Here is a 24,564-nt window from a genome sequence, read left to right as displayed (position 1 = left end):
TTCTCCCGGGGCCGTCTGGGGACACTTGAGAAGTGCCTTCCTTCGGGCCGCCAATTCGCCGGGCGGGGGCGTGTGCGGAATCTGAGCATCCTCTCCGGGGCGCGGGACTCTGGCTGGAGCGGGACGCGGACCCTTTAAGGAGGGGCGGGGCGAGCGCCGCCGCCGGCGGTCATTAGCATATATTAGCATGTCCCGCCCCGCCGCTGGGAGGCGGCGCTGGGCTCAGTCGGGCCGGGAGCCGGGCGCGGGCGCGGGCGCGGGGCGCACGGGCGCGGGGGCACTGCTGCCGCTGCGCCGCCCGCCCTTTGAGCGCGATGCGGCGCCGCGCCGCCCGGGGACCCGGCCCGCCGTTCCCCCGGGCCGGGGTCCCGCCGCTGCCGCTGCTGCTGCTCGCGCTGGCCGCTCGTGGGGGCTACGCGGCTCCCGCGCCCCACGCGGAGGACCTCAGCCTGGGAGTGGTGAGTGTGCGGCCGGGAGGCGGGCTCCCGCGGCCCGGGGAGACCCCATCAGGGCGCCTGCGGGAACCCGGACGCCCTGGACCCATTTCCTGGGCGGGAAAGCTGAGCCTGGGTCGTAGGCTGAGTGTCTGACGCGCGCCCACCCGGCTCTGGGAGAGGCGCGCTGGGTCCCTCCTGGGCTGCGTGCGCCGGGAGCCCGCCGCAGTCGCGGGAACCCTCGGAGGTTGGCGGCTTACCTGGCCGAAGCCCTGTCCCCGACTACGTGCAGCCCCAAAGAGGCCCCTGAGGCGGATGGGACAGCAGTCGCAGCCGCCCAGAGCTGGGCATCCCGCGTGCGTTCCCAGTGGGAGTGGCGGGGGTGGGAGGTGCGCACCCGCAACAGAGAAAAGGACGGAGCTGCGGAGTGTGGGCGCCCCGGAAAGCTGGTGGTTTCGAGTTTGCTCCGTTGAGGATGTTGAGGAACAAGGGAACCGACCCCCAGCCCTCCACTAAGCATGGACCTTGGCCCTATTTCCTGTTCCCTTCCACCCTCAGGACGGCCAGCCTTGCCTTGCCACCCTTGTCCTCGTCCTGAACCTGATGAGGTGCCCCCCACAATTCGCAGGCTCGGATGTAGCCCCACCACCTTATCCTGCGCTTCCCCCCGCCCAGTATCAGCTGTGTCCCACTGGCTTGGAAACCATACCGAGGGGCTGCGCAGTGGCCTCTTCCCACGTCCCCTCCCCTGTTCAGTCCGCCAGGCTTGGAGCCTCCTCCTTGGGACTTGGAAGATTTAGATCACACTTTATGAGTCTCCACCCCCAAGCCCGGGGAGGCCAGGTGTGGGCACAAGGGGGCTGATGGATTAAGCAGATTCCTTCTGAGGCTTCCACCCTGCAGTTGCCCTCACTTGGGCTCCCTGCCTCTGCACCTGGCCCTCGGTAGTCTCCTAGAAGGGTGCTGGCAGGGCTCCGCTCCCAGGCTATTAGCATTCTCGAGCTCCAGGTGGATTTCAGGCCAGTGCGAGCATTTGGGGGGCATCCACAGCCCCGTGGTTGGCAGGACTTGGCCACAGGTTCTGGGTGAGGAACAGTCTCTGGCCGCCCCCACCCAGCTTCCCTGGCCCCCCTGCAGTCATCTGGGAGGGCACAGCCACAGTCCGTGCTGGCTGCACTCGAGGGACCCCCAGAGCCGCTTCCTCCCAGCCAAACTGCTCTGAAATTCGGGTGCCTTTACCCACCTCTGGGGCTTGGGGTGTCCTGAATCCCCTCTTGGGGTGCAGGCTCTGAGGGCATCAAATCTCTAGGTCTGGGCTGGGTGGCAGTAGAACCAGGCTCTTCAGGCCCCCACCATCAGGACATGGAGCTCCTGGCCCAGTCAAGTTCGTTCATCAGACCCAGTGCTGTTGTGAAGCGTCTCGATGCCCACCCAGAGGAAGCGGGTCAGGTACATTCCTCCCGGTTTGCACCTCCATGCCTCCTCCTCTGTCTGCCCCTCTGGCTTCCCCGACACCAGGGGGTCCCCCGGGCCCACACCCTGTGGGAGGCACTAGGCAGGGGATGTGGCCCCTTAGTCTGGAGCCCAGAGACTGCAGGGCCTTGGCATCTGACCTAGCCGATAAAGAGCAGAGGTTGCTGCCCCTGCCAGGAGAGACCCCCACCAGGGGAAGGCCAGGTCTCTTCCAGGCTGGTGTGGGAGAAACCTTCCTGCATTCTGCCCCCAATTTGCTGGCAGAGGGCGGTCTCTGGTGGTCTTCCAGGGAATGACACCTCAGTGCATCAGACCCAGAGGTGCAGGAAGACCAGCAGGGATTTGCAAGGAGGAGGGGGGACCTCCTTTCTACCCACCCTCTGCAGACCGCCCCCAGGGGCCCACTGACTCTGTATATTCAGGTCTAGGGCTGCCAGTGAAGAGAAGGGCCCCTTTGTAAGTGTGACCCAGCTTCTGCCAGACAGAGCCGTGCCCAGCGGGTCTCTCAAGCACTGGCTGCCCCCGGGAGGGGCTCCCTGGCCCAGCCGCCGCTGGAGCATCAGAGGAAAACAAAGCACCGGATTGAGGCCCGCTGCGCCGGCCCAACAGCAGGCTTTCAGGCCGCGGTGGAGCGGGACAAAAGAGCCCCATGCCCTCCTGGGGTTGTCGGCTGAGCCGCAAGTCCTTCTGGGCCCGTTTTCATTATTTTGTTTCTGAGTAAGTAATATCCACGGCAAAATGTTCAGGCCATACAGAAGGGTCCGCGGGGGCGATCGTCTCCCTCGTTTCCTAAGGATTCTTCCAGAGGTTGTCTGGGCATATAAAAGGGCATGGGGCCTCAGCCCCTTATTTCTATGGATGACAACCTGCTGTCCACTGCTGTGTGCCCTGCTGTTTTCACTTCCCAGTCTGTCTTGGGGAACGGTCAATATTGGAACATCTTTATCTGCCTGGTTCTTTCTGTCCACCCATCGCATTTCACTGCAAGGATGTGACTGACATCCGTTAGCCAGACCCCGGCCCGGACGTGCAGGCTGTTCCTAATATTTCACCGTAGTCAGGAGCGGCCAGAACGCCCAGTCACTGCAGCGTGAGTATGTGAGGGGCTCAGCCCTGCGGGAGCCTGGTGACAGGCATGCACGGAACATGTCGCAAGCTGACGGATTTGCCGGCCAGTACTCTAAAGTTTGGGCTTCCCTGGTGGCTCAGTGGTAAAGAATCCGGCTGCCAATGCAGGCAACGCAGTTTTGATCCCTGGGTTGGGAAGATCCCCCGAAGAAGGAAATGACAACCCACTCCAGTATCCTTGCCTGGAAAATCTCATGGACAAAGGAGGAGCCTGGCAGGCTACAGTCCACGGGGTTGCAGAGTCAGACATGACTTAGCAACTGAGCACACACCTCTAAAGTTTGTTCTCAGGTTTCTATCCCAGCAACAAAGTCTTTGAGCTCTTGTGCCTCCTACCATGCGTGTTAGTAGTTCTTTTGGTTCTCTATGGTTTGTGGCTGAGAACGTGTGAGGATGGCCGAGAATCACCAGGGCCCTCCCTCGGTGGCCCAGGGGGCTGGGCAGGGGCTGGAACACCTGTGAGCACCTGTACCCCTGCAGGGGTGGGGAGGGGGTGACGGGTGGCCATCACCCTGGCCTCAGCCAGTGGCCTCTGGGTCCCTGCTTCTCAGTACCAGCACCCAGGCAAGCCTGTGGACGCTTGGTGTGCTCAAAATCCGCGTCAGACCTGGTTTGGAGCCAGGAATATTCCTCTTGGTGCAGTCAGAGAACCCAACCCACGGGAACAGGGGCAGCCTCCCTGAGCGGCAGGGGGAGAGCCTCAGCTCCCAGGTCTCCCGCCCACCCCTCCAGAGCTTGAATTTAAGTGTGAAGGTCTTGGGATCGAGCTGGTCCCCTCCCCATTCCCACCCTGCAGGCATGTTGTCAACAACTGAGTTCATTTCCTGGACACTCATTGCCCTGGGCATCTGAATGACTGAGAAGTCTTTGTGGCACTTTCATAGGGGCCCATGTGGTGTGGGCACAACCACGCTGGACGCCTGTGGTCTGAGCCCTGGGAGTGTGGACTCACTAAACAGGCCGGTGACCAGCCTGGCCGCTGAGGAAGTGTCATTGCTCTTTCAAGAGCTCTGGAACCAGCCTCTGGGTGAGGGTCCCAGGCTGCTGCCTACCAGTCTCGGGGGAATCTGTGCTGTGCCTCAGTCTCCTTATCTGTAAAATGGGGCCATGAGAACAGAACAGTTGGGATATTACCTGACTGATGCCCCTGAATCACTCACCACAGAGTCTTGTGGGAAGTAAGCTGCCTTCACACACTGAGGGAGAGTGTGGAAACGGGGAAGGCTGGGGAGCAGTTAGGGGTTCACCCGGGGGCTCGCCAATGCGGTGCCTTCCTGAGGGTTTCCGAGGGTGCTCTGAGCACACCACCTGGTTTTTGCTTCTTGGTTAACGGTGGCTCAGAGCTTCAGGTGAGACACTCCAGGTGCAGAGTCTGTGCTGTGCACGTGAAGGGTGACAGACGCGTGTGTCACACACTAGCTCACAGCCCTCTGGGTCCCTTCCAAACACCATCCTGCTCTCAGGAGGGAAGGACAGTCATCTGGGCAGGATGCCAACCCCACTTCCCCTCCTTACCTGGCCCACTCATCCACTTCTCCACCCTCTCTTCTCTCTGTACCCCAGTCCCACCAGCTCCTTTCTGTTTCCTGAACTTCCCACACTGGTTCCAACCACGGGGCCTTTGCACTGGCTGTTCCTACTGCCATGAATTTTTATCTTGGCTCATCACCTAGCCAGCTCCTTCTCATCTTTCAGGGCTCTGCCCAACGCCACCCCACCAATCAGCCATTTAAGGAGCCCCTCCACGCTGTCTCATTTCTATCAGCACAGGGTTCCTGGAAATAGGCCCTGAAGCTAGAGAGCCTGGGTCCCCATCCCAGCCCTGTCCTGTGCTGTGTGACTGTGGGCAAGTGTCCTGACCTCTCTGCCCCTCAGTTTCCTCATCTGTAAAATGGGCATAATAATAGCCCCTACCTATAAAATCATTGCAGCAGTTCTTTATTGAGCACCTGCTGTGTGCCAAACGTGGATTGAACCCCATGAACTGCACACCCCTGTCCTCAGAGTTTCCACCTATAGCTGCTGTGAACATAACTCAATAATCATTGGCCATTAGGATCGCTTATCATAGTTATCACCGTGACACCTATTTTTCACATGGTTAGTGCTGGTCTTTCCTATGAGACTGTCCCTCCTGGGTTGACAGCAGGGTGGGATCTCCCCAGGTCTTCACTGTGCCCCCAGCACCTGGCACAGGGAGCCCTCAATGAGGGTGTCCAATGGATGGATGGACTGTCCAAGGGGGGCCTGGGAGCATTCCCCTGGGGAAGATGCTGGGATGAGGGGTCATCCCAACCACAAGCAGCCCCCGGAGGAATTCCCACCCTGCTGGGGGGCCCCCAGGTCCTTTCTCTCTGGGTCTTTATTGGCTGGACATCCAAGGGGGTCACACACAGACTCGAGCCAGAGCCACACCATGTGACCGCAGGCCATTTCTGCAGCTGCACCTAGGCGGGTGGTGTGTGGGTGGCAGATGAGTGGGTGAAGGTCAGACGTGGCAGCACTCAGTGGGTGCTGAGGGTCTGTTATCATTTCGGTCTGGGGGCAGGTGCTCTAAAGCCGCTGCCCACCCTCCTCCATTGTCCCTGATGGGTGGCGGTGTCTGCACTGCCCTGGCCTGTTTCCTTGTTGGTGCCCTGGGACCAATGACAGCCACTCTGCATACCCCCACGAGGCCAGCGGAGTCCAGTCAGTGACGGAGTACAAAGTGGGTGGCGGACAGTTCAGCCGTCTGTCCCCATGGTCCCCACTGGCCCCAGGCCCCTCACAGCCCATCAGACGGGTGTCCTGGGGTCAGCTTGCTTCACTCCCGTCCCACTGCTGTCACGCAGGGCAAACCCTTCTGCGCCTCCATTTCCCCACCTGAAAATGGGGCAACAGTGGCCAGGTCAGGGCTGGGGGAGGACCTAAGGAAGCACTGCACACAGTAAGTGCCTCTTGTTTACTGGCACCATCCACATGCATTACAGCAAGGCCTTCCCTCACCCTCCAGTCTAGCCACGTGGCAGGTTGGTTTACTGAGTCCCCTGGGAGCTGGCGCTAGGGCCGTGGGTTGAAGGCTGACCCGCTGGGCGGAGGGACTGCTTAGGACATGAGGCTCAAACACGAGGCCTCTTTGTGGGGGCCATGGCCCACTTGCCTGTGACTCTGATGAGGTCAGGAGGGAGTTTTGTGGTGTGTGCATGAAACATCGTTAGCACTGTGAACAGATACACATTGTGTCAACCAGTGATAAACAAAACCGAGAAAAATAAAACCAAGCAGGCGGGGTCTGGGGGGGAGGGTTGGGAAAGCCTTGGGAAGGGTGATAGGTGACTTCGTCTGGTTTGTGGGAGGGGCCAACACCCCACCCCCTGCCAGTGCCTTGAGTAGAGCACCGACATCTCTGGGCCTCAGTTTCCCCATCTGCAGTAATGGCTCAGCTCACAGGGGTCCTGGCAGGGAGGAGAAAGAGAGCACGTCCTTGGCTGTTAGGAATTACCGATGATGAGGTGGCCCCTGCAAGTTTGGGGCTCCCCCTCCTTCCCCTCCCCCACTCCTCTTGGCCTTCTGGAAAGTTCACCCTCTGCTCACACAGCCTGGTTGCCCTGGAGACACAGTCGCCGTGGTGACAGAGGGAGGACCAGTGGGTGAGCACAGGAAGGGGCCGGCCCAGGCGACCCACGGGCTCTGTAGGTATTAGAGGACAAGGGGCGGGACTGGAGACAGCTGGCTGGACAGGAGGTCTGGGCCCCCAGCCCAGGGGCTGATGTTCCAGGGGCACTACTGTGGAAGGGGGCAGGAAGAGGGGCTGCAGTGGCTCCAGGGGAGGCCTAGGCAGGGCGTTTGGCAGCCTTTGCCCTGTGCAGGGACCTCAGCTCTGAGGTTGAGTTCTCAGCCTGGTTCCGCTCTGATGTCCCAGCCTGTACTAACTACCAGGAAAAAAAATTAAACCCTGGCCAATCGGGAATTTGTGTCTCCCTGGAAGATCGGGATGAGCTGGCAAGTTGAGAGGGAGAGAGACAGAGAAAGGAGTTTTTAGACATCCCCTCCCTCTCTGGGCTCCAGAGCTGTTCCTTTCCAGCAGCGATGGGGGCTTCTTGTGTGGACACGTGTTTCCACTGAACAGGGGAGAACAGGATGGCTCAGGGCTGAGCTGGGGTCCCCATGGGCTCTTCAGGACCAGCAGCCTCCCCCTAAACCCACCAGAGATTTGTCCTGTTGTCAGACATCTCCTGAGGATTTCGCCCCCAGTGCCCCCCACCCCCTCCAATGGCCCCCACCGCCCGCCAACCCCCTTGAGCTGAGAGTTGTTCCCAGCCCCCATTCCAGCTAGTCCAGGAATTAATACAGAAGCCCACCAGCTCTGTGGGGGCCAAGGGGAGGAGGTGAGGTGAGGGTGTGAAGAGAGGGGACAGGCTTTGTGATGGGGGAGTGGCTGCACTGGGGGCAGGTGGGACAGCTGAGCCCAAGCCTGTGGGCCCCTCCCTCCCACCAGCCCCCCAGATCCCATCAGCATGCTCTCATGCTCTTGCAGCCAGCAGGGGCCACAAACGGCAGTGCTCCGGAGCCTGGGCAGGTACCAGCAACTGCTGATCATGGCCCAAATAGTGCCTGTCCCAGGGCAGCACATGCCCCAGTCCTGCCCTTGATCTGCAAGTGGGCACAGAGACCAGCCACTTGAACCTGCAGCTAAAATCTCCTGCTCTGCAATGTTCGCAAACAATTCCAAACCACTTGAAGAACTCTTGAGGCCTGAAGTCTGAAAATGTGCATGGCCTCCCAGCAAGGCTGGCAAGACCAGAGGAAGCCGCTCCTTTGTAACCCCCGTGGAGCCCTGGGAGGGCTGGGAGCAGGGGGCTGCTTGGGTCAGACACCCAGCTGTTATCCCAACCTATAGTGTGACAGTTGGGAGGAGGGTAGTCCTCCCAGGGTGTCTCAGCCTCAGCCTGCCCAAAGCAACTGGCCTGGGTGGGGAAAGGCTCTCACTTGAGTAGCTCATTACCTGGTAGGGGAAATAGGGCCAGCATCCTCACCTAGCATCATGTGCTATCTAAGGAAACTCTGGAGGACTTCCTGGAGGAGGCAGCCTCGTGGTGCTGAACAGCCCCCAGCTCTTTAGCTCAGGCCTGCAGTGTTAACAAAGAGCTGCAAAATGTGTGTGTGTTTTCTGACTTTCAGAAGGAAAATGGCAGAATCAAGATTTTAAAATATCTTTAAAAATTGCCCCCAAAAATGTGTAGCCACAAATACACATCTGTCTTTTTGTTTTATAATTTTTATTGGAGTATAGTTGATTTGGGCTTCCCAGATGGTACTAGTGGTAAAGAACCTGCCTGCCAATACAGGAGATGTGAGAGAGGCAGGTTTGATCCCTGGGTTGGGAAGATCTCCCGGAGGAGGGCATGGCAGCCCACTCCAGTATTCTTGCCTAGAGAATCCCATAGACGGAGAAGCCTGGTGGGCTACAGTCCATAGGGTCGCACAGAGTTGGACACAGCTGAAGCAACTTAGCATGCACACATGCCCGTAGTTGACTTACAGTGTTGTGTTAGTTTCTGTTGTATAGCTATTTTAATAAAAATTCACATCTGAAACATGAAATGCTCTCTTGGGTGTTTCCAGGGCCCAGTGATTAGCCCTGAGACTCGCTCAGTAAACCTTGTTGATAACTGATGGGATACATTTTTTAAATAATTTTATTATTTATGTATTTACTTTTGGCTGTACTGGGTCTTCGTTGCTGTGCGAGCTTTCCTCTAGGAGCGCTGAGTGGGGGCTTCTCTCTAGTTGCCGTGCACGTGCTTCTCATTGCGGTGCCGCCTCTTGTTGCAGAGCCGGGGCTCTGGAGTGCGTGGGCTTCGGTACTTGTGCCATGTGGGCTCAGTAGTAGTGGCACACAGGCTTCATTGCTCCACAGCATGTGGGATCCTCCCAGATCAGGGATCAAACCCGAGTCTGCTGCGTTGGCAGGCAGACTCTTTACCACTGAGCTACCAGGAAAGCCCCTGGGCTGCATTTTAATGTGTTTGAAGTGATGTGAAGGGAAGTCCTCCCAAAAGAAGGGTCCTCAGGGGTGCGGAGGCGCCAGCACCTCAGAGGGCAGAGCCCAGAGTGGAGATTGAGCCTTTCTGCCTGCTCGTCTGAGCACAGGATGTCACTCGGGTGTGTCCACTGGGAGCACCCTGTGGTTGCTGTTCACTGTCCTGCCCGACAGCCTAATAAGGGCTCCCAGACCTGAGAGGGGTCTCCTGTGTCCCCCAGTTGGGTGCATTCTGGGAGGCCCCCAGAAGTTAGGGAGGAAGTCAAGGAACAGAGAGAACCCCAGCAAGGATTCAGTGTTTCCTAGAAAGCAAGGGTGGGGAGTGAGGGGGGAATCCGGCTGGTTCTCTGCAAGTGTATGCAAATTATATGCAAATTGTTGAGGACACTCCTGAGGAGTTGAGGCTCCTAGGCATTCCCAGAGGATGGACCCCCTCCCACTAAGCACCTGCCAGGCCCCTGGAGGTAGTGGGCATAAGGAGTCAATAGGCAGGAGCTATATACGCACCAGCTTCCTGGAGGCCCTATAAATGGTGTAAATGAATAGAGCAGAAAAAGGAAAAGGAGACCTGAGAGTCAGTACCTCTCTTGAAGCCTGATCTGGAAGGGAGTGGAGCTCAGAGAATCGCCAGAACCCTGCCTTCCAGCCACCCATGGGTCTTCCCCAGACTGGCTGGTGAGCCTGCCCCCTGGCACTGCGTCCACGTGGCTGAGTGCTTTTCACGGGGTTGTCACCCAGCTTAGGAAGTGGGCGCCTGCACCATTTGCCTTGGAAGAAACAGCAGCCCCCCAGGGGGTCCCCATGGATGGGATCGGTGCCTCCCTTTCCCCCCAGATGGTAAAGGTGACTGGGCCAGGGAAGGGGACTGTATATGTGCCCGTGGCGTAAAGGGTTGCGCCCGTTCCTGCTTCCTGCTTGGCTAGGGGGTTCCCCCAGGGCGCTTTGCAGAGACCCGTCCCCTGACAACCAGCACACACATGCTTTATGTGGAGGGTGCCTGTGTCAGATGCTGACCTGAGGGTTTCCACGTTCCAACTCATCCTCACTTCCCAGGTGAGGAAACGGCCTAGAGAGGGCACTGACTTGCCTCAGTTGCACAGTGAGGAGGGAGCTAGGTAGGATTTGAACCCAGGCAGCCTGGCTCTTAACTCCCGTGCGTGTGCAGCACATGGACAGATTCTTAAAACCGGTTTCTGAGCCCATTGCCCTTCTCAGCGTGGGTTTCAGAACTGCTGCCTCACTGCCAACTCAAGGCCTGAATTTGACACTCATAATGTTAAATAAATAACCTTTTAAAAATTTCAATTTTGTAAGTGTCCCTTGGGCATTTTGCTGTCGCAGGAGGAGGGTGGTGGGGCAGGCTGCCATGAACAGTTGTACAAGTTGTGCACTGCTGAAGCCCATCCCATCTAAGGGGCATTGAGTTTATCAAGACACTTCTGCAGCCTCCTGTAAAGAAATTTAAGGAAGGAGCAAGAGACACCCTGTGGGCTAGTGGGCAGGGGCTGGAGTGTTGAGCTGGGCTGGGAAAGGCCTGCCCCTTACAGCAATTGGGCCCCGGGCCATGGCTCTTCAGGTGGCTGAATCCCCCCCTCTACCGCCCCTCACTCTGCTCTCTGCCCACAGGAGTGGCTGAGCAGGTTTGGCTATCTGCCCCCAGCGGACCCCGAAACAGGACAGCTGCAGACACCAGAGGAGCTATCCAAGGCCATCGTGGCCATGCAGCGGTTCGGAGGCCTGGAGGCCACTGGCGTCCTAGGTCAGTCCTCGGGGTTCAGTGGGAGATGGGTGCCAACCTGGCTTCTCCCAAGTACCCCCGCAGCCCACCTTGCTGTTCAGGGACGGGGGGAGGATTCTCACTGCCGGGGGGCCCTCAGTCATCCCCCTCTCCTCCCAATCACCATCCCCAGTGTGTGCACGCCAGTGTGTGAGTGTGCCAGCCGCACCCAGACCCCATTTTCACACTTACAGCGGGATCTCAGACTCCATGCCATGGGCCAGGCAGACCAGGTGTGGGAGTGAGTTCTGGCCACCCAGGCCCCAATTAAGCCTTGCCCCGTCAGGGATGGGGGGGCAGCCCTGTACTGTCAAAACTCCCCACTTTCCAAGGGAAACCAGAAATCTGGGGTGTTTATGCAATGCCCCACTTTTTACATTTTGACAACAAATTCCAATTTTGTAAAGACTCTCAGCAAGGCTGGCCGATCGAAACATGTCTGTCCCCAGACACGTGTGTCACAGACAGAGCCATTGGGCTGTGTGTCCTGTGAAAGGCAAGAAGCGCTGGCAACGGTCCCAGTTGGGGTTGTGCCCCCTCCAGTTGCTCGGGGCCCCTGCCGTACATTAGTAAATGCTTGGGCAGCCCCCACCCTGTTCGTGGACACACCCCTGGCAGTGGGGCCTGATGCAGCTGGAGACCCAGGCCTCATCCCCCCAGTCCAGGGGCAGGGAGCCAAGGGGATTGGACTGGGGCTTGGAGCCCGTTCTCAGGGAGCTGCTGGGAATGCCCGGTTGGGGGTGAATGTGCACGGGGCCGGACTCCTGACCTCTGCCTGCCCGCCCACCCTGCAGATGAGGCCACCCTGGCGCTGATGAAAACTCCTCGATGTTCCCTCCCTGACCTCCCGGCCGCAGCCCCGGCTCGAAAGAGACGCCAGGCTCCAGCCCTGACCAAGTGGAACAAGAGGAACCTGTCGTGGAGGTGGGCAGGGCTTTCCTGGGGTCTGGGTATCACAAGGGCAGCCAAAATGAGCACTTGCAAACCAAGGCTGAAGAGACAGGATTTTGTCCTCTTGCTTCTGGAGATCAGAAACCCAAGATCCAGGGGTGGCAGGGACCCCTTGGAGGCTGTGAGGGAGAGTCCAGCCTGGCCTCTGTCCAGATGCTGCAGGCTGCTCTGGGTCCATGGCTCCAATCCCTGCTTCCGTCTCCACACGGCCTCCTTTGATGTCTGTGTCCCCTTCTGTCCCTTATAAGGACACTCACTGGATACAGAAAGTGAAGGTATTAGTCGCTCAGTCATGGCCGACTCTTTGCAACCCCACGGACTGTAGCCCACCAGGCTCCTCTGTCCATGGGATTCTCCAGGCAAGAATACTGGAGTGGGTTGCCATGCCCTCTCCAGGAGTTCTTCCTAATCCAGGGATTGAACCCAGGTATCCCATATTGCAGGCAGATTCTTTACCATCTGAGCCACCAGGCCGCCCTAATCCTGGATGACCTCATCTCCATCCTTGTCCCGATGACATCTGCAAATCCCATTTCCAAATCAGGTCCCCGGCGCCCCACTCGAGGCAGAATGTTCCCAGGAGTGCACTGCAGCCTGGGCGGGGGCACTGGGCCTGTCCCTGCAGCCTGACCCCGGGCTCTGACCTCGCCCACCCCAGGGTCCGCACTTTCCCGCGGGATTCGCCCCTGGGCCGCGACACAGTGCGGGCACTCATGCACTACGCACTCAAAGTCTGGAGCGACATCACTCCCCTGAACTTCCACGAGGTGGCCGGCAGCGCCGCCGACATCCAGATCGACTTCTCCACGGCCGACCACAACGACCGCTACCCCTTCGACGGCCCGGGCGGCACAGTGGCCCACGCCTTCTTCCCGGGTGACCACCACACCGCAGGGGACACCCACTTTGACGACGATGAGGCTTGGACATTCCGCTCCTCAGGTGTGTCCAGGGCAGCCCCAGGGACCCTGCATCACCCCCCAACCCCCAATTGACCCACGATGGTGTAGGGAGTCACACCAGTGCCCCAGCACTGGAAACCGCCATGGCTTCCCCCTGAGCCAGGCCCCGCCCCCAGCCTAAAGCCGTGGGCACCTGTCCAACTCAGGAGGACAGCGCTGTGGTCCTCGTCCAGGCTGATCTCACCAGCTGTCTCTGGCATGGGCAGCCCACCTGGCCAACCCTGGCTGGGATGTGACTATGTGAGCCCAGCTTGTCCTCATCCTGGTCTCCACTTCCAAGATGGAATGGGAACTTGCAAGGCCTTGGCAGGCCTGGGCACATCATCACTTCTGCTAAGTCCCACTGGCCAAAGAAGTTGCAGGCCCCCAGGTTCGAGGCGGGAGGAGGATCAGAGCCACGTGGCACAGGGCATGACCACAGACGGGGAGGTAGGACCCTTGAGAGGGTGGTCTCTATATCAGGCTGAGGAGCCCATCCCAGCTGGAGGAACCAGCAGGGACCCCATGGAAGCTGCAGGTTCTATGCCATGATGGGACCTAGGGAATCTGTTCAACTCTGTGGGGTTCAAGGAGCTTATAGTGACCGCTGTAACTTGGCTCCTGGTGGCCTGCAAAGCCTGAAGTATTTAACATGTAGCCTTTACAGTTTGCCAGCCTTACTGTGAGTGGCACACGTGGGGTGGAGAGACCAAGAGACCTCAGGGCCTAAGACACCCCTGAAGAGCCCATTGGGTCTCCACAGAACCCCTCTGTCCAGGACTGGGGCCTCCTCCACAGCCATCCTGGCGGGCCCATCACATCCCACCCCACAAGTCCCGTCCCGGTGGCCCAGCAGGAGCTGGCAGCCCCTCCCCTGACTCACCAGCTCCTGTGTCCCCAGATGCCCACGGCATGGACCTGTTTGCAGTGGCTGTCCACGAGTTTGGCCACGCCATCGGGCTGAGCCACGTGGCAGCCACTCGCTCCATCATGCAGCCGTACTACCAGGGCCCGGTGGGTGACCCGCTGCGCTACGGGCTCCCCTACGAGGACAGGGTGCGCGTCTGGCAGCTGTACGGTGAGCCCTCCCCCCGAGAGCCAGCACTGGTCACCCGGGGATGGGGACAGCAATGCTGAGGATCCCCAGAGCCCGGAACCCCATGGAGGAGGGCTGGTGCTATCTTCGCTGTGTGCCCAGCATCCAGGACCTGCACACGCTGGCTGCCCCTCAGTATGTGTGGAATGAATAAACAGGTGATTTCTGTCACCAGGGGCTTTTCACAGAGCTTGTCTCAGAGCCCCCGGGCAAGATCCCACGTTCAACCCCCAGGGGGTTTCAAGTTGTGACAGCTGACATTGATGGTGACCCAGGGCCCCCGCAAAGCACTTATATGTACTAAGTCATCCAGTCTTTACAAGCTGTGAAGTCCATACTGCACCCCTACTGAGAGATGGGAGAGCTAAGCCAGGACTGGCCCAGAGCCAGGGGTCACCTCAGGAAATGTGGCCGAAGGAAGCCGGTCCTGGGAGCTGACAGGAGCCTGGGGGTGGGGCAGTGATGGACCCTCCCCCATATACCTCCCCATCTTCACACTGGGACCCCTCACCCCCACCCACAGCGGCCAAAGCAATTCCCTTAAAGCCTGGGGCTGAGCCTTTCACCTGGGTGGGGGGAGGTCAGCCTCACTTTATGCCCCGTTGCAGCCCCTCCCCTGCTTCACTGTTGCCTTTGACGTCTATTGACTTTTTTCCTTGAATTCATTTATTTTTTAATTGCAGGATAATTGCTTTGTGATATCGGTTCCATTTCTGCCATACATCAACATGGGTTAGCCATGGGTGCACCTCTGTCCCCTCCCTCTTGAGCCTCCCTCCCTAACTGTAGTAAAATTTACCATTTTTACCACTTCAGAGCAAACCAGTCAGGGACATTCGGCACATTAACGGTGTTGTTCAAGCATCATTTCTATCCACTTCTAGAACTTTTTCATCCCCCCACCCCACCTCCTGCTCCTGCTTCCCCCATTAGCAGTCTCTGCCCAGCCCCTGGCAAATCCTCAGCTCCTTTCTGTCTCCATGGATTTGCCTCTCTGGACAATTCACATAAATGGAATCCTGCAATGTGTGGCCTTTTGTGTCTGGCTGCTTTCACTTAGCGTGTGTTTTCAAGGGTCAGCCCCGTCATAGCATGCATCAGTAATTCCCTCCTTTATACGGCTGAATAATTTTATTTATCCATTCTTCCGGTGATGGACATTGGGGTTGTTTCCACCTTTTGGCCATGATGAATAATGTTGCTGTGCACATTCATGTGCAACTTTTTGTTTAAATTCTTGTTTTCTGAAACACTTGTTTAAGTCATCAAGGCACCCGTGCCTTCCGCTCATGCATCTCGATGCTCAGGCTTGGGTGGGGGGTGGGCATCTCCCCTGTCCTGCTCACCACCACAGTCCAGCTCCTGACTCAGTGCAGGCGCAGCACTTGATTCCATCCTGGCAGCTCCAGAAAGGGTGGTGGGGTCTACAGGGAGGGGGGCATGCCAGGTTCAATGCAGCCTCCTTGTCTCCACAGGCGTGCGGGAGTCGGTGTCCCCCACGGCTCAGCCGGACACCCCAGAGCCTGAGGAGCCACCCCTCCTGCCAGAGCCCCCTGACAATCGGTCCAGCACCCCGTAAGCCGTGGGCCCCTGTCTCCACTCTGCAGCCAGCACCACCCTCAGCAGTGGCTTAGAGTCCTGAGCTCCAGGGTCATCTGGGCCTGCTGAACCCTGAGAAATAGTTTCTTTTCTTATGAACAGAACTGGAGGTGTTGCAGGAAGGGGGACCCCTTCCAGGGCCCAAGAGTGGGCTCGTGTCTAACACCTGAAAATGAACTGTCTGAGGAGACACACATGCTGGCAAAGCAAGAGACCGTATTGGGAAGGGGAACCTGGGCAGAGAGCAGGAGGGCCAGGGAACCCAGGAGAACGCCTCTGCCGCATGGCTCCCAGTCTCGGGTTTTATGGTCCTGGGGTTAGTTTCCAGCTTGTCTTTGGTCAATCATTCTGACTCAGATTCCTTCCTGGTGGCGTATGCATTGCTCAGCCATAATGGATGCCAGTGAGAAGGGTCTTGGGAGGTGGTAGGACACATGGGATCACCTTTTGACCTTTTCCGAACTCTTCCTGTTGGTGGTGGCTCATTAGTTCCGTGTTCCTTACAGGGACCTCCTATTATAAACTAACTCACACAGATGGTTACTGTGGTGCCTGGGCAGGGTGGGCGGTTTCGGTCAGTGTGCTCCCCCTAACAGAAGGGACAACTAACCACCAGCCCAGAACTGTGCAGAGGCGTTACTTTCAAACCCACGATTTCCTCTCCCCCTTTGTCTCAGTCATTTGTCGCTGTATAACAAACAGCCCTGCCTTGTGGCATCAAACCACCACGTCAGTAGGCTCATGGATTCTGTGGGTCAGGAAGTTGGACAGGGCACAGGCGGCTGGTTAGCTCCACAGTGTTGGGAACATCTACTGGGGACTAGAATCCTCTGGGGGCATCTTGACTCGGGTCTGGTGCCTGGGCCGGGCTGACTCAGCTGGGCACTCCTCTGTGGCCTGTGCTGGAGGCTGGACTCCTCGAGTGGGTGTCCCAAGGGAGCGTCTGGAGGGTTGGCAGTGCCAGAGGCCAGGCGACAGCTGCCTGTCTTTTAAGGCCCAGCCTCGGATTCATCTCGCTCAGTAGTAAAAGCAGCAGCCAGAGCCCACCTACGCTCATCCCCCCCACCCCACCCCCACCCCGATGGAACAAGTGCCACCGAATCTGCAGGGGCCATCCTCATCCACCCCCCACCTCCACCCTCACAGCCTCCCTGCCCGCTTCACGCTCACACGAAACACACAAACAGAAATCTATGTATTTAGGCTTCCATGGTTCGGTTTGGTTTTCCAAGGGTGGAATGTTTTTATGCTTTTCTCACTCAGCTGTCCGTGGTGAATTTCCACTGAGGTCAACAGCTGTTGCTTTATCTTGTGTTGTTATTGTTCTTCATTGCACTTACTTATTGAATAAGTAACACTTGTCAGTGTACACAGCTCCAGAGGCACAAAAAAGTACCCGCGGTGAAAAGTTAGTCCTCACCGCTGATGGACCAGCCCACTGCCCAGGGCACGTAATTGTTGATGTGCGTGTCCTTCCAGAGATTCTACACGCGTATAAGAACGTTAAGCATGTAGATATACACATGTGAACCCAGTGGGACGCTCGAGTGCTGGTCTGCACCATGCCTCTGGCCCCAGGGCCCGTGGAGGCCTCTGTGTCTGTGAAGACACCTGATTCTCTGAGCTTGAGCTGCTTGATGGTGCTCTTGTGCCTGTTTTATTTTTTATTTTATTTATTTTCTTGGCCACACCGCATGGCATATGGGATCTTAGTTCCCCAACCACGGATGGAACCCGGAGCCCTTGCAGTTAGGAAGCACGGATTCCTAACCACTGGACCGCCAGGGAAATCCCCTGCCCTGCCCTGTTTTTTGAGTTCTGGATCGGTGGGCATTTAAGTTCCTGATCTTTTGTCCTCACAAATGATGTTGCTGTGAGTGCTGTCAGTGGGCAGAGCTGCAGACCCAGAACGAGGGGACCCAGCAAGTATGCTCAGCGTTTCTATAGAAAGCGCCCGGCTGGCTTCTCGATGCTTCTCTGGCAGCATTGAAGGTGCCTGCTTGTGCTCCCTGATGCTCGCTCACCCAGTGATCCATCTTCGCCAACCTGAATGGCCAGAATAAGACTTGTTTTCACCCACTTTTCTCTCTTGACTAAACTGCTGCGGTCGGTGAGCCTGCAGGCAGTGATGAGGGATGAGGGGGTCCTCAGAGGAGGCTCGTCCTGGTGGCCTTGTGCAGCCCAGCTCCCCAGGGCGGCTCAGCTCAGAGTGGGGCTGCCTCCCTGCCCTGCCCTCTCTCTCTGCCCCCAGGCCCAGGAAGGACGTGCCCCACAGATGCAGCGCCCACTTTGACGCAGTGGCCCAGATCCGCGGTGAGGCCTTCTTCTTCAAAGGTAACCCCCGCGGGGTCCAGCGGCCGGTGGACGGAAGAGCGGGTCCCACCCCAGACCGGCCACCTGCAGCCCCACCCCATGTCCCCCAGGCAAGTACTTCTGGCGGCTGACCCGGGACCGCCACCTGGTGTCGCTGCAGCCGGCACAGGTGCACCGTTTCTGGCGGGGCCTGCCGCTGCACCTGGACAGCGTGGACGCCGTGTACGAGCGCACCAGTGACCACAAGATCGTCTTCTTCAAAGGTGGGCGGGCCCCTCCCCTCCCCGGGTGCCTGCCGGGCATCGCTGACCGGGGGGACCGAAGCCCTCACTCTCCAGGACCCCCAAGCTTGCCTCCGCCCAGGAGCACTGGTCCTGTGGATCTAGAGCTCGGCGCAGATAGCAGCTCATTCTTTTGTGCACTCAGCCAGTTTGTATTTATTGAGCACCTGCTGTGTATCCCGCACCTAGGTAGGCACTGCAGGCACGCAGTGGGCAAAACACAGATATATCCCTGCCCTCACTCTGGGCAGGGGGGGGACACAGTAAGCACCCACAAGTAATGAGGAAGTTAATTTCAGATAGACCTGAGGGAACAGCATTCCAGGCAGAGGGAACTGCCAGCGCAAAAGCCCTGAGGCAGGAACAGTCTTGCTGATTGTAAGACCTTAGAAAGTGGTGAGGCTGGAGCAGAGTGAAGGATGAAGGTTCAGGGGAGGCGATGCAGGTCAGGGTGACGCCTGAGGAGCCGTGGGTGTCAGGCTGCATTTATTCTAAGTGCAGAGAGGAAACTGAGGACCTCCCTGGCCCAGGCCCAGCTCCCCAGTCTCAGTCCAGGGTGACAGGTCCACTGGAGGAGGGGCGTCACTTCACCCTCTAACACCCCCTCTCCTGGGCTGGGCTGGGGAGGCTGTCTCTGTTCCTGGGGAGCATGCTGTCTTTGAGGGGCAAAGGCAGGGTGCTCGCCTACAGCAGGAGACCAACCCCTGCCAATTCTGTGGGCACTCGGGGCTCTGAGCCTTCCTCCATCTCATAGGCATGGCTGTGCGCACATACAGATGTGTTTTGGGGATCTGTAGCTCCCCAGAGTGAAGCCATCCTGCTGCCCTGATCAGGCCTCTTCAGCCTGGCCTCCCTTGAATGGGGCCCCAGTTCACCTGCTTCACACCCACCCTGGCACCACCACCACCCCCGACAGTGGAATCACTGTCTCCCAACCTGGATGCCTAAGGCGAGCTACAGTCATGGTGGTGGGACCTGCCTGGCATCTTCTAAATAATTTGGATTATTTCTCAGCATTTAAAACTCAGGAGATCCCCTTGAGAAACCATAGCTCTGTCCTGAAATGTAAGACAGTGTGGGCACTTGGGGCCTGTGCATTTGCCTGGCAGAGTCAGCTGCAGCAGGTCGGGCTGCCCTGTCCAGGTCACCCACGCCAGGCGCCCACTTGGAGGAAAAGCTCACAGCCCTTTTCGTTGTTTGTATGGGGCCCTTTCTGCAGCTGTGCCATCCTTTCCTTCAGTGATTTTCAGTCTCTGACAGAGGATTTTTTAGAAATTATTTTTAATTGTGGTTAAAAAAAACACATAATGTGAAATTTACTGTCTTAACCACTTTTAAATGTACAGTTCAGGAGCGTTAAATACATTCACCCTGTGTCCAGCCATCACCTCCATCCGTCTCTACAGCTTCTTCATCTTGCAAAGCTAGCTGGAACCCCGTCCCCCATAAACACTACCCCCCATCCCCCTCTCCCAGCCCCTGGCACCCGCCACCTGACTTTCTGTCTCCATGGATTTGATCACTTTAGGGGCCTCGCACAGTGGATCCATATAGGACTTGTCCTTCTGTGATCGGCTCATTTCACTGAGCATAAAGCTCCAAGGTTCATCCATGTTGTAGCATGTGTCAGAAACGCCCTTCTTTTTTTTAAGGCTGAGTAAAATTACATTATCCTGGAGGAGGAAATGGCAACCCACCCCTGTATTCTTGCCTGGGAAATCCCATGGACAGCAGAGCCTGGTGGGCTCCAGTCCATGGGGTCGCAGAGCCGGACAGGACTGATTGAATGTTCCATTGTATGGATGGACCACGTTTTGTTTACTGTCTGTTGATGGACACTTGAGTTGCTCTCACCTCTTAGCTGTTGTGAATAACCATGAGTGTACAGACCGCTCTTGGAGAACCTGCTTTCAGTTCCTTTGTGTATATTCCCAGGGGTGGGGTTGCTGGATCCTGTACTAATTCCATGTTTAATTTTTTGAGGAACTGCCAGACTTTTCCACAGCAGCTGCACCATTTTACATTCCCACCAGCAGTGCCGAATTTCCCCACATCCTCAGCTACACTTGTTATTTTCTAGGTGTGGAGGGGGGAGGTTGATAATGGCTGTGCTAGTGAGTGTGAGGCGGTATCTCATCGTGTTTGGACATGCGTGTCCCTGGTGATTAGTGATGTCAGAAGCACGTCTTCTCCTGCGCTGCTACCTGACCATCTGATTGTCTTCTTCAGAGAACTGTCTACTCTAGGCCTTTATCCGGCCAAGGATTTTTTTATGTTTTGCTTTTTTTCCCCAACTGTTTTCTAAATAACTGGGCTAATTTTTGCTAAACCTGAGTTGGGGTAGGGGTACATGACAACACCTACTCAAACTTATTTCTCACATTCCCACCCTTCTGTGGCAGAATAGCTAAGGATGTTTCTAGAGCTCAAAGCCCAGGATATACCCAACAAGCATCTTAATCACACCATTTTTGGAAAGTTGTACAAACAGATTTGAAGTTCTTGGTGATTTCTCTGCTTCTGTGTAGTCAGACAAGGCTGCACCCAACCAGGTCCAGTTGGGCCTTGACCCAGTGCTGTCCTGCCCATGAACAAATTCACCCACCTCACCGCAGATCTGACTGAACTAGGCCCCGCAGACCCAAATGGCTTCTCCGGGTGGGGGTGGGGACCCCCATCTGTGATGTGGCCGCCTTATCAGACCCCACGTCCTCTGGCTGCTTTGGTGTGGGACCCCATCCCAGCTCACAGCAGGTGCTCGGTGAATCTCAGAGGCGCGCGCACATCGGGGTGTCTGCCCGTGGGAGGAGCAAGGGCTGGGGCCCCCGCCTGGTGGGCTGGGCGAGCCCCGGCCCACGGCTCTTTCTCTCACCCCCCCAGGAGACAGATACTGGGTGTTTAAGGACAATAACGTAGAGGAAGGATACCCGCGGCCTGTCTCGGACTTCGGCCTCCCGTCGGGCGGCGTCGATGCCGCCTTCTCCTGGGCCCACAATGACAAGACTTATTTCTTTAAGGACCAGCTGTACTGGCGCTACGATGAGCACACACGCCGCATGGACCCCGGCCACCCGGCCCAGAGCCCCCCGTGGAGGGGTGTCCCCAGCACGCTCGACGATGCCATGCGCTGGTCCGACGGTGAGCCGGGCAAGGGCGAATCCCTGGCAGCCTCAGCCTCCGCACTTGGGGAGTAGGGATCCAGGGGCACAGGGGTGCGCCTGCCCCGCCTCCTTGGCCACAGACCTCCCCAAGACCCCCCTGGCCTACTCCTCTGGCGCTTGTTCACCTCTCCCCTCATCCCTTCCTTGCCCCTGTCACCCTTCCAGCCGTAGCGTCCTCACCTCTTGCTGCCACACAGACACGTGCGCACGCACTCGCGCAGGCACACACCCCAAGGCCTTTGCACTTGTGGCGCTTCCTCCTGGAACACTTTTCCCCCGCATACCCACGCGGCTCCTCCTCTACCCACCTCAGTTCTTCTCGCAAACGTCCTTGCAGCGCCCCCCTGCCTGCAGTGAGAAGTACACCACCTTCCTACAAGGGCAGTTCAGTTCAGTCGCTTAATTGTGTCCAACTCTGCAACCCCATGGACTGCAGCACGCCAGACCTCCCTGTTCATCGCCAACTCCCGGAGGTTACTCAGATTCATGTGCATTGAGCCGGTGATGCCATCCAACCATATCATCCTCCGTCATACCCTTTCCTCCTGCCTTCAATCTTTTCCCAGCATCAGGGTCTTTTCAAATGAGTTAGTTCAGGTGGCCAAAGTATTGGAGTTTCAGCATCAGTCCTACAAGGGCAGATTGTGTTCTATTTTCAAAGCAATGTCCCCAGCATCTAGAAGAGTCTGGTACATACTAGGCTCTCAGTAACTATCCAGTAGGGGAAGAAAAAAAAAAACAAAACAGGGTTACTTCATTCATGCCCCTGCCTCCAGGCGGCTCCGTGAGCTTTCCCAGGCCCCTTAAGGTTCTGAATGCCCACCAATGAGCTAGCCGGGGGCTGAGAGCAAGACTCTGACTCTCACCTAAGACATTTTGCATGTTCTCTACTGGCCCCGCAGCTCTCCGCTCCCGGTCCTCCTGCTGTCTAGCCTGAATCCCGCGTGCTGCAGCAGCCGGAGCTCAGGTGCCCGCTCTCTTCTCCCTAGGTGCCGCCTATTTCTTCCGCGGCAAGGAGTACTGGAAGGTGCTGGACGGCGAGCTGGAGGTGGCGCCCGGGTACCCACAGTCCACCGCTCGGGACTGGCTGGTCTGCAGAGACCTACCCGCCGAACCCGAGGGCATGGATGGAGAGGCCGGGGCCCACGCGCGACCGGGACAGCGCGACCATAGCCGCTCGGAGGACGCCTACGAGGTCTGCTCCTGCACCTCCCTCGCTGCCCCTGCCTCGCGGGTCGCGGGCCCACCGCTGGCCGTGCTGCTAAGCTTCCTGTGGACAGCGGCCCAGGCCCTGACGCTGTGACATTCGGTGCTGGCCTTCTGGCCAGGGCCCGGAGCTATGAAGTGCAAGGACTGGTGCCCGCCCCTCCAGCACCCTAGGCAAGCGTGGCAGCAGAGCGGACCCCGCCTTGAGGCTGGGGACGGGCGCCCCTATTCCCGGGCCGAGGCCACCAGCTGCAGCCTCCCTAGCTCTGGCAGAGGCCAGCAGAGGGCGCTGCTCCTCGGGCCGTGGATGCTGGAGTAGCGCGCGCCTGGCCTTGACTGCCGGCTGTGAGCTGGGAAGACTTCTTCACGGCCCTGATGGGGGCCGGAGCTGTCTTTTTCAGCCTGTGAGTGACGGCGTCTCATGGAAATTAACAGAAGATTAATATCTCACGGAGACTGACAGGAATGGGCAGGAGTGGGGGCGTTACATCAGGCCTCGGGGCCCCCAGCTCCGCAGGCCCTGGGAAGGGCAGCCCGGGGGTCCCACGGCCACCCCCTCCCCATCACCGGACCGCACTGCCGACCCCTGGTGCTTCCGTCCACCCGTGGGGCTTCCTCTCCTGGTCCCTGTGGGCCTGCTGGTTGCCTTGATGAGGGCAGCCTCCCCACACACAGGCGCGTTCCCAAGCTGGGGCCGTGGTGGTCTTGTGACGCATTTCAAACAAACACGACCTCTTCCTGCTTGGAAACGGCTCAGACTCGGCTCCCTGATGCGCCCGGGCGGGTGGAGAGTGGGCAGCCTCTGGGCCTGGAAGGACTCTTGCAGCCCTGACCCCAGACCACCAGCACTCTGGAGTGGAGCGGCGGTGGGGGGGGGGGGGGGGGGTGGCCTCCAGGAATGCCTGTGTAGTGGTCACCAACACCTTCCTGCCCAGCACCTCCTTGACTCCTCCATGACCATCCCAGGTGGTTACACCCATTTCACAGATGGACAAGTTGAGGCCTGGCTCAGGGAAACGCACCTCCTGCCAGCAGGCAGAGGTCAGGCTGGATCAGGTCTCAGAACCTGAGGTTCTGGCACGTTGGCCCAGCCCTCCCTGACAGATTTACTGCCTATTTGCACGTGCAAGTACTGCAGTCAGTATGGGACGTGCAGAACGAGACAGGTTCTTGGGTGAGGCACCTGGGATGCCATATGCCACCCTGTGTACCCCAAGGCGTGGCCCAACAGGAAGTGTGGGTAGGTGGCTTGGCTGGCCAATCCAGGGACTCCGCTCCATCCCGTTGCTCCTCTGCCCCATGGCTCCATATTCAGGAAGGCAGCCGCGAGTCCCACCCAGAGGCAGAGAGTTCGAGCTGTACCCTCCGCCCTGCAGGGGACCTTTCCCTGAAGCCCTGGCTGCCTTCCTGCCTGCTCTCACTGGCAGGGAGTGACTTTTCCTGGGGGTGCATAGCTGTGGGAGCAGGATGTTCTTTGCCCATCCCTGCAGCAGCCATAGATGCCCCAGGGTAGGGCACTTGGCCTGAGAACCTCTGCCCTAGAAGAATCACTAACATCTCTTCACTGGGACTGGGGAGAGGCAAACACCTTTGGCAAAAACGGGGTTGGTCAGGAAGAGGATAAATAGGTGGGGGTGAGCATCAGGCCGTAAGATGGCATGAAGAGACCCTGCAGGGACTGCTTTAGAGCAGGGATCTCCAGGCCGGGTGCCCAGCTGGAAGCATCATCATCGCCTGGAACCAGCAGAAACGCAGATTCTCCGGCCTGCCTTTACCTGCTGATCAGAAGGCTGGGGGCAGGGCCATGTGTTACCCTACCCCCATTCTCTAAGTGTGAACTGCTGCTTTCCAGGGGGCTCCAGAAAGGCCTCCCAGAGCAGGGGGATGAGCAGAAACCCAAGGAAGGAGGGAGGAGGAGGAGCTGGTTGTGCTGAGATGAGAGAGAAGAGTCCAGAGTCCAGCCAGGGTGTGGGGGAGGTGGGGGGTAGGTGCGTACATCTGGGGGTAAGATGGGCATGCTCCAACAGAAGATACTCCATCCTTTGGCCAGAGATTTTCCAGAGGAGAGTGGGAGCCCAGGAGGGCAGGGGCAGTCTTTGCCAGGGGCTTGCAGGCTGCTGTAAGGCATTGGGATCCACTCCCCATGTCATGGGAAGCTGCCAGCCCCAGCTCTAGGGAGAAG

The 24,564-nt window shown here is 58.1% G+C and overlaps 1 protein-coding gene across 1 annotated transcript; it reads left to right on the top strand.

Moving 5' to 3' along the window:
- The first annotated feature begins 314 nt into the window (after positions 1–314).
- On the top strand, positions 315–22,960 carry MMP17 (matrix metallopeptidase 17). The gene is made up of 10 exons (XM_052654842.1): positions 315–458; positions 10,684–10,816; positions 11,629–11,758; positions 12,444–12,727; positions 13,628–13,804; positions 15,298–15,397; positions 17,673–17,755; positions 17,845–17,997; positions 20,896–21,153; positions 22,166–22,960. The coding sequence occupies exons 1-10, from the start codon at positions 315–317 to the stop codon at positions 22,477–22,479; spliced, it is 1,776 nt and encodes a 591-aa protein (XP_052510802.1). The 3' UTR covers positions 22,480–22,960.
- Positions 22,961–24,564: the final 1,604 nt, after the last annotated feature.

Source organism: Budorcas taxicolor, chromosome 17, assembly GCF_023091745.1.
Source record: "Budorcas taxicolor isolate Tak-1 chromosome 17, Takin1.1, whole genome shotgun sequence".
Classification (NCBI taxonomy): domain Eukaryota; kingdom Metazoa; phylum Chordata; class Mammalia; order Artiodactyla; family Bovidae; genus Budorcas; species Budorcas taxicolor.
This window is presented reverse-complemented; position numbering and strand designations above follow the sequence as displayed.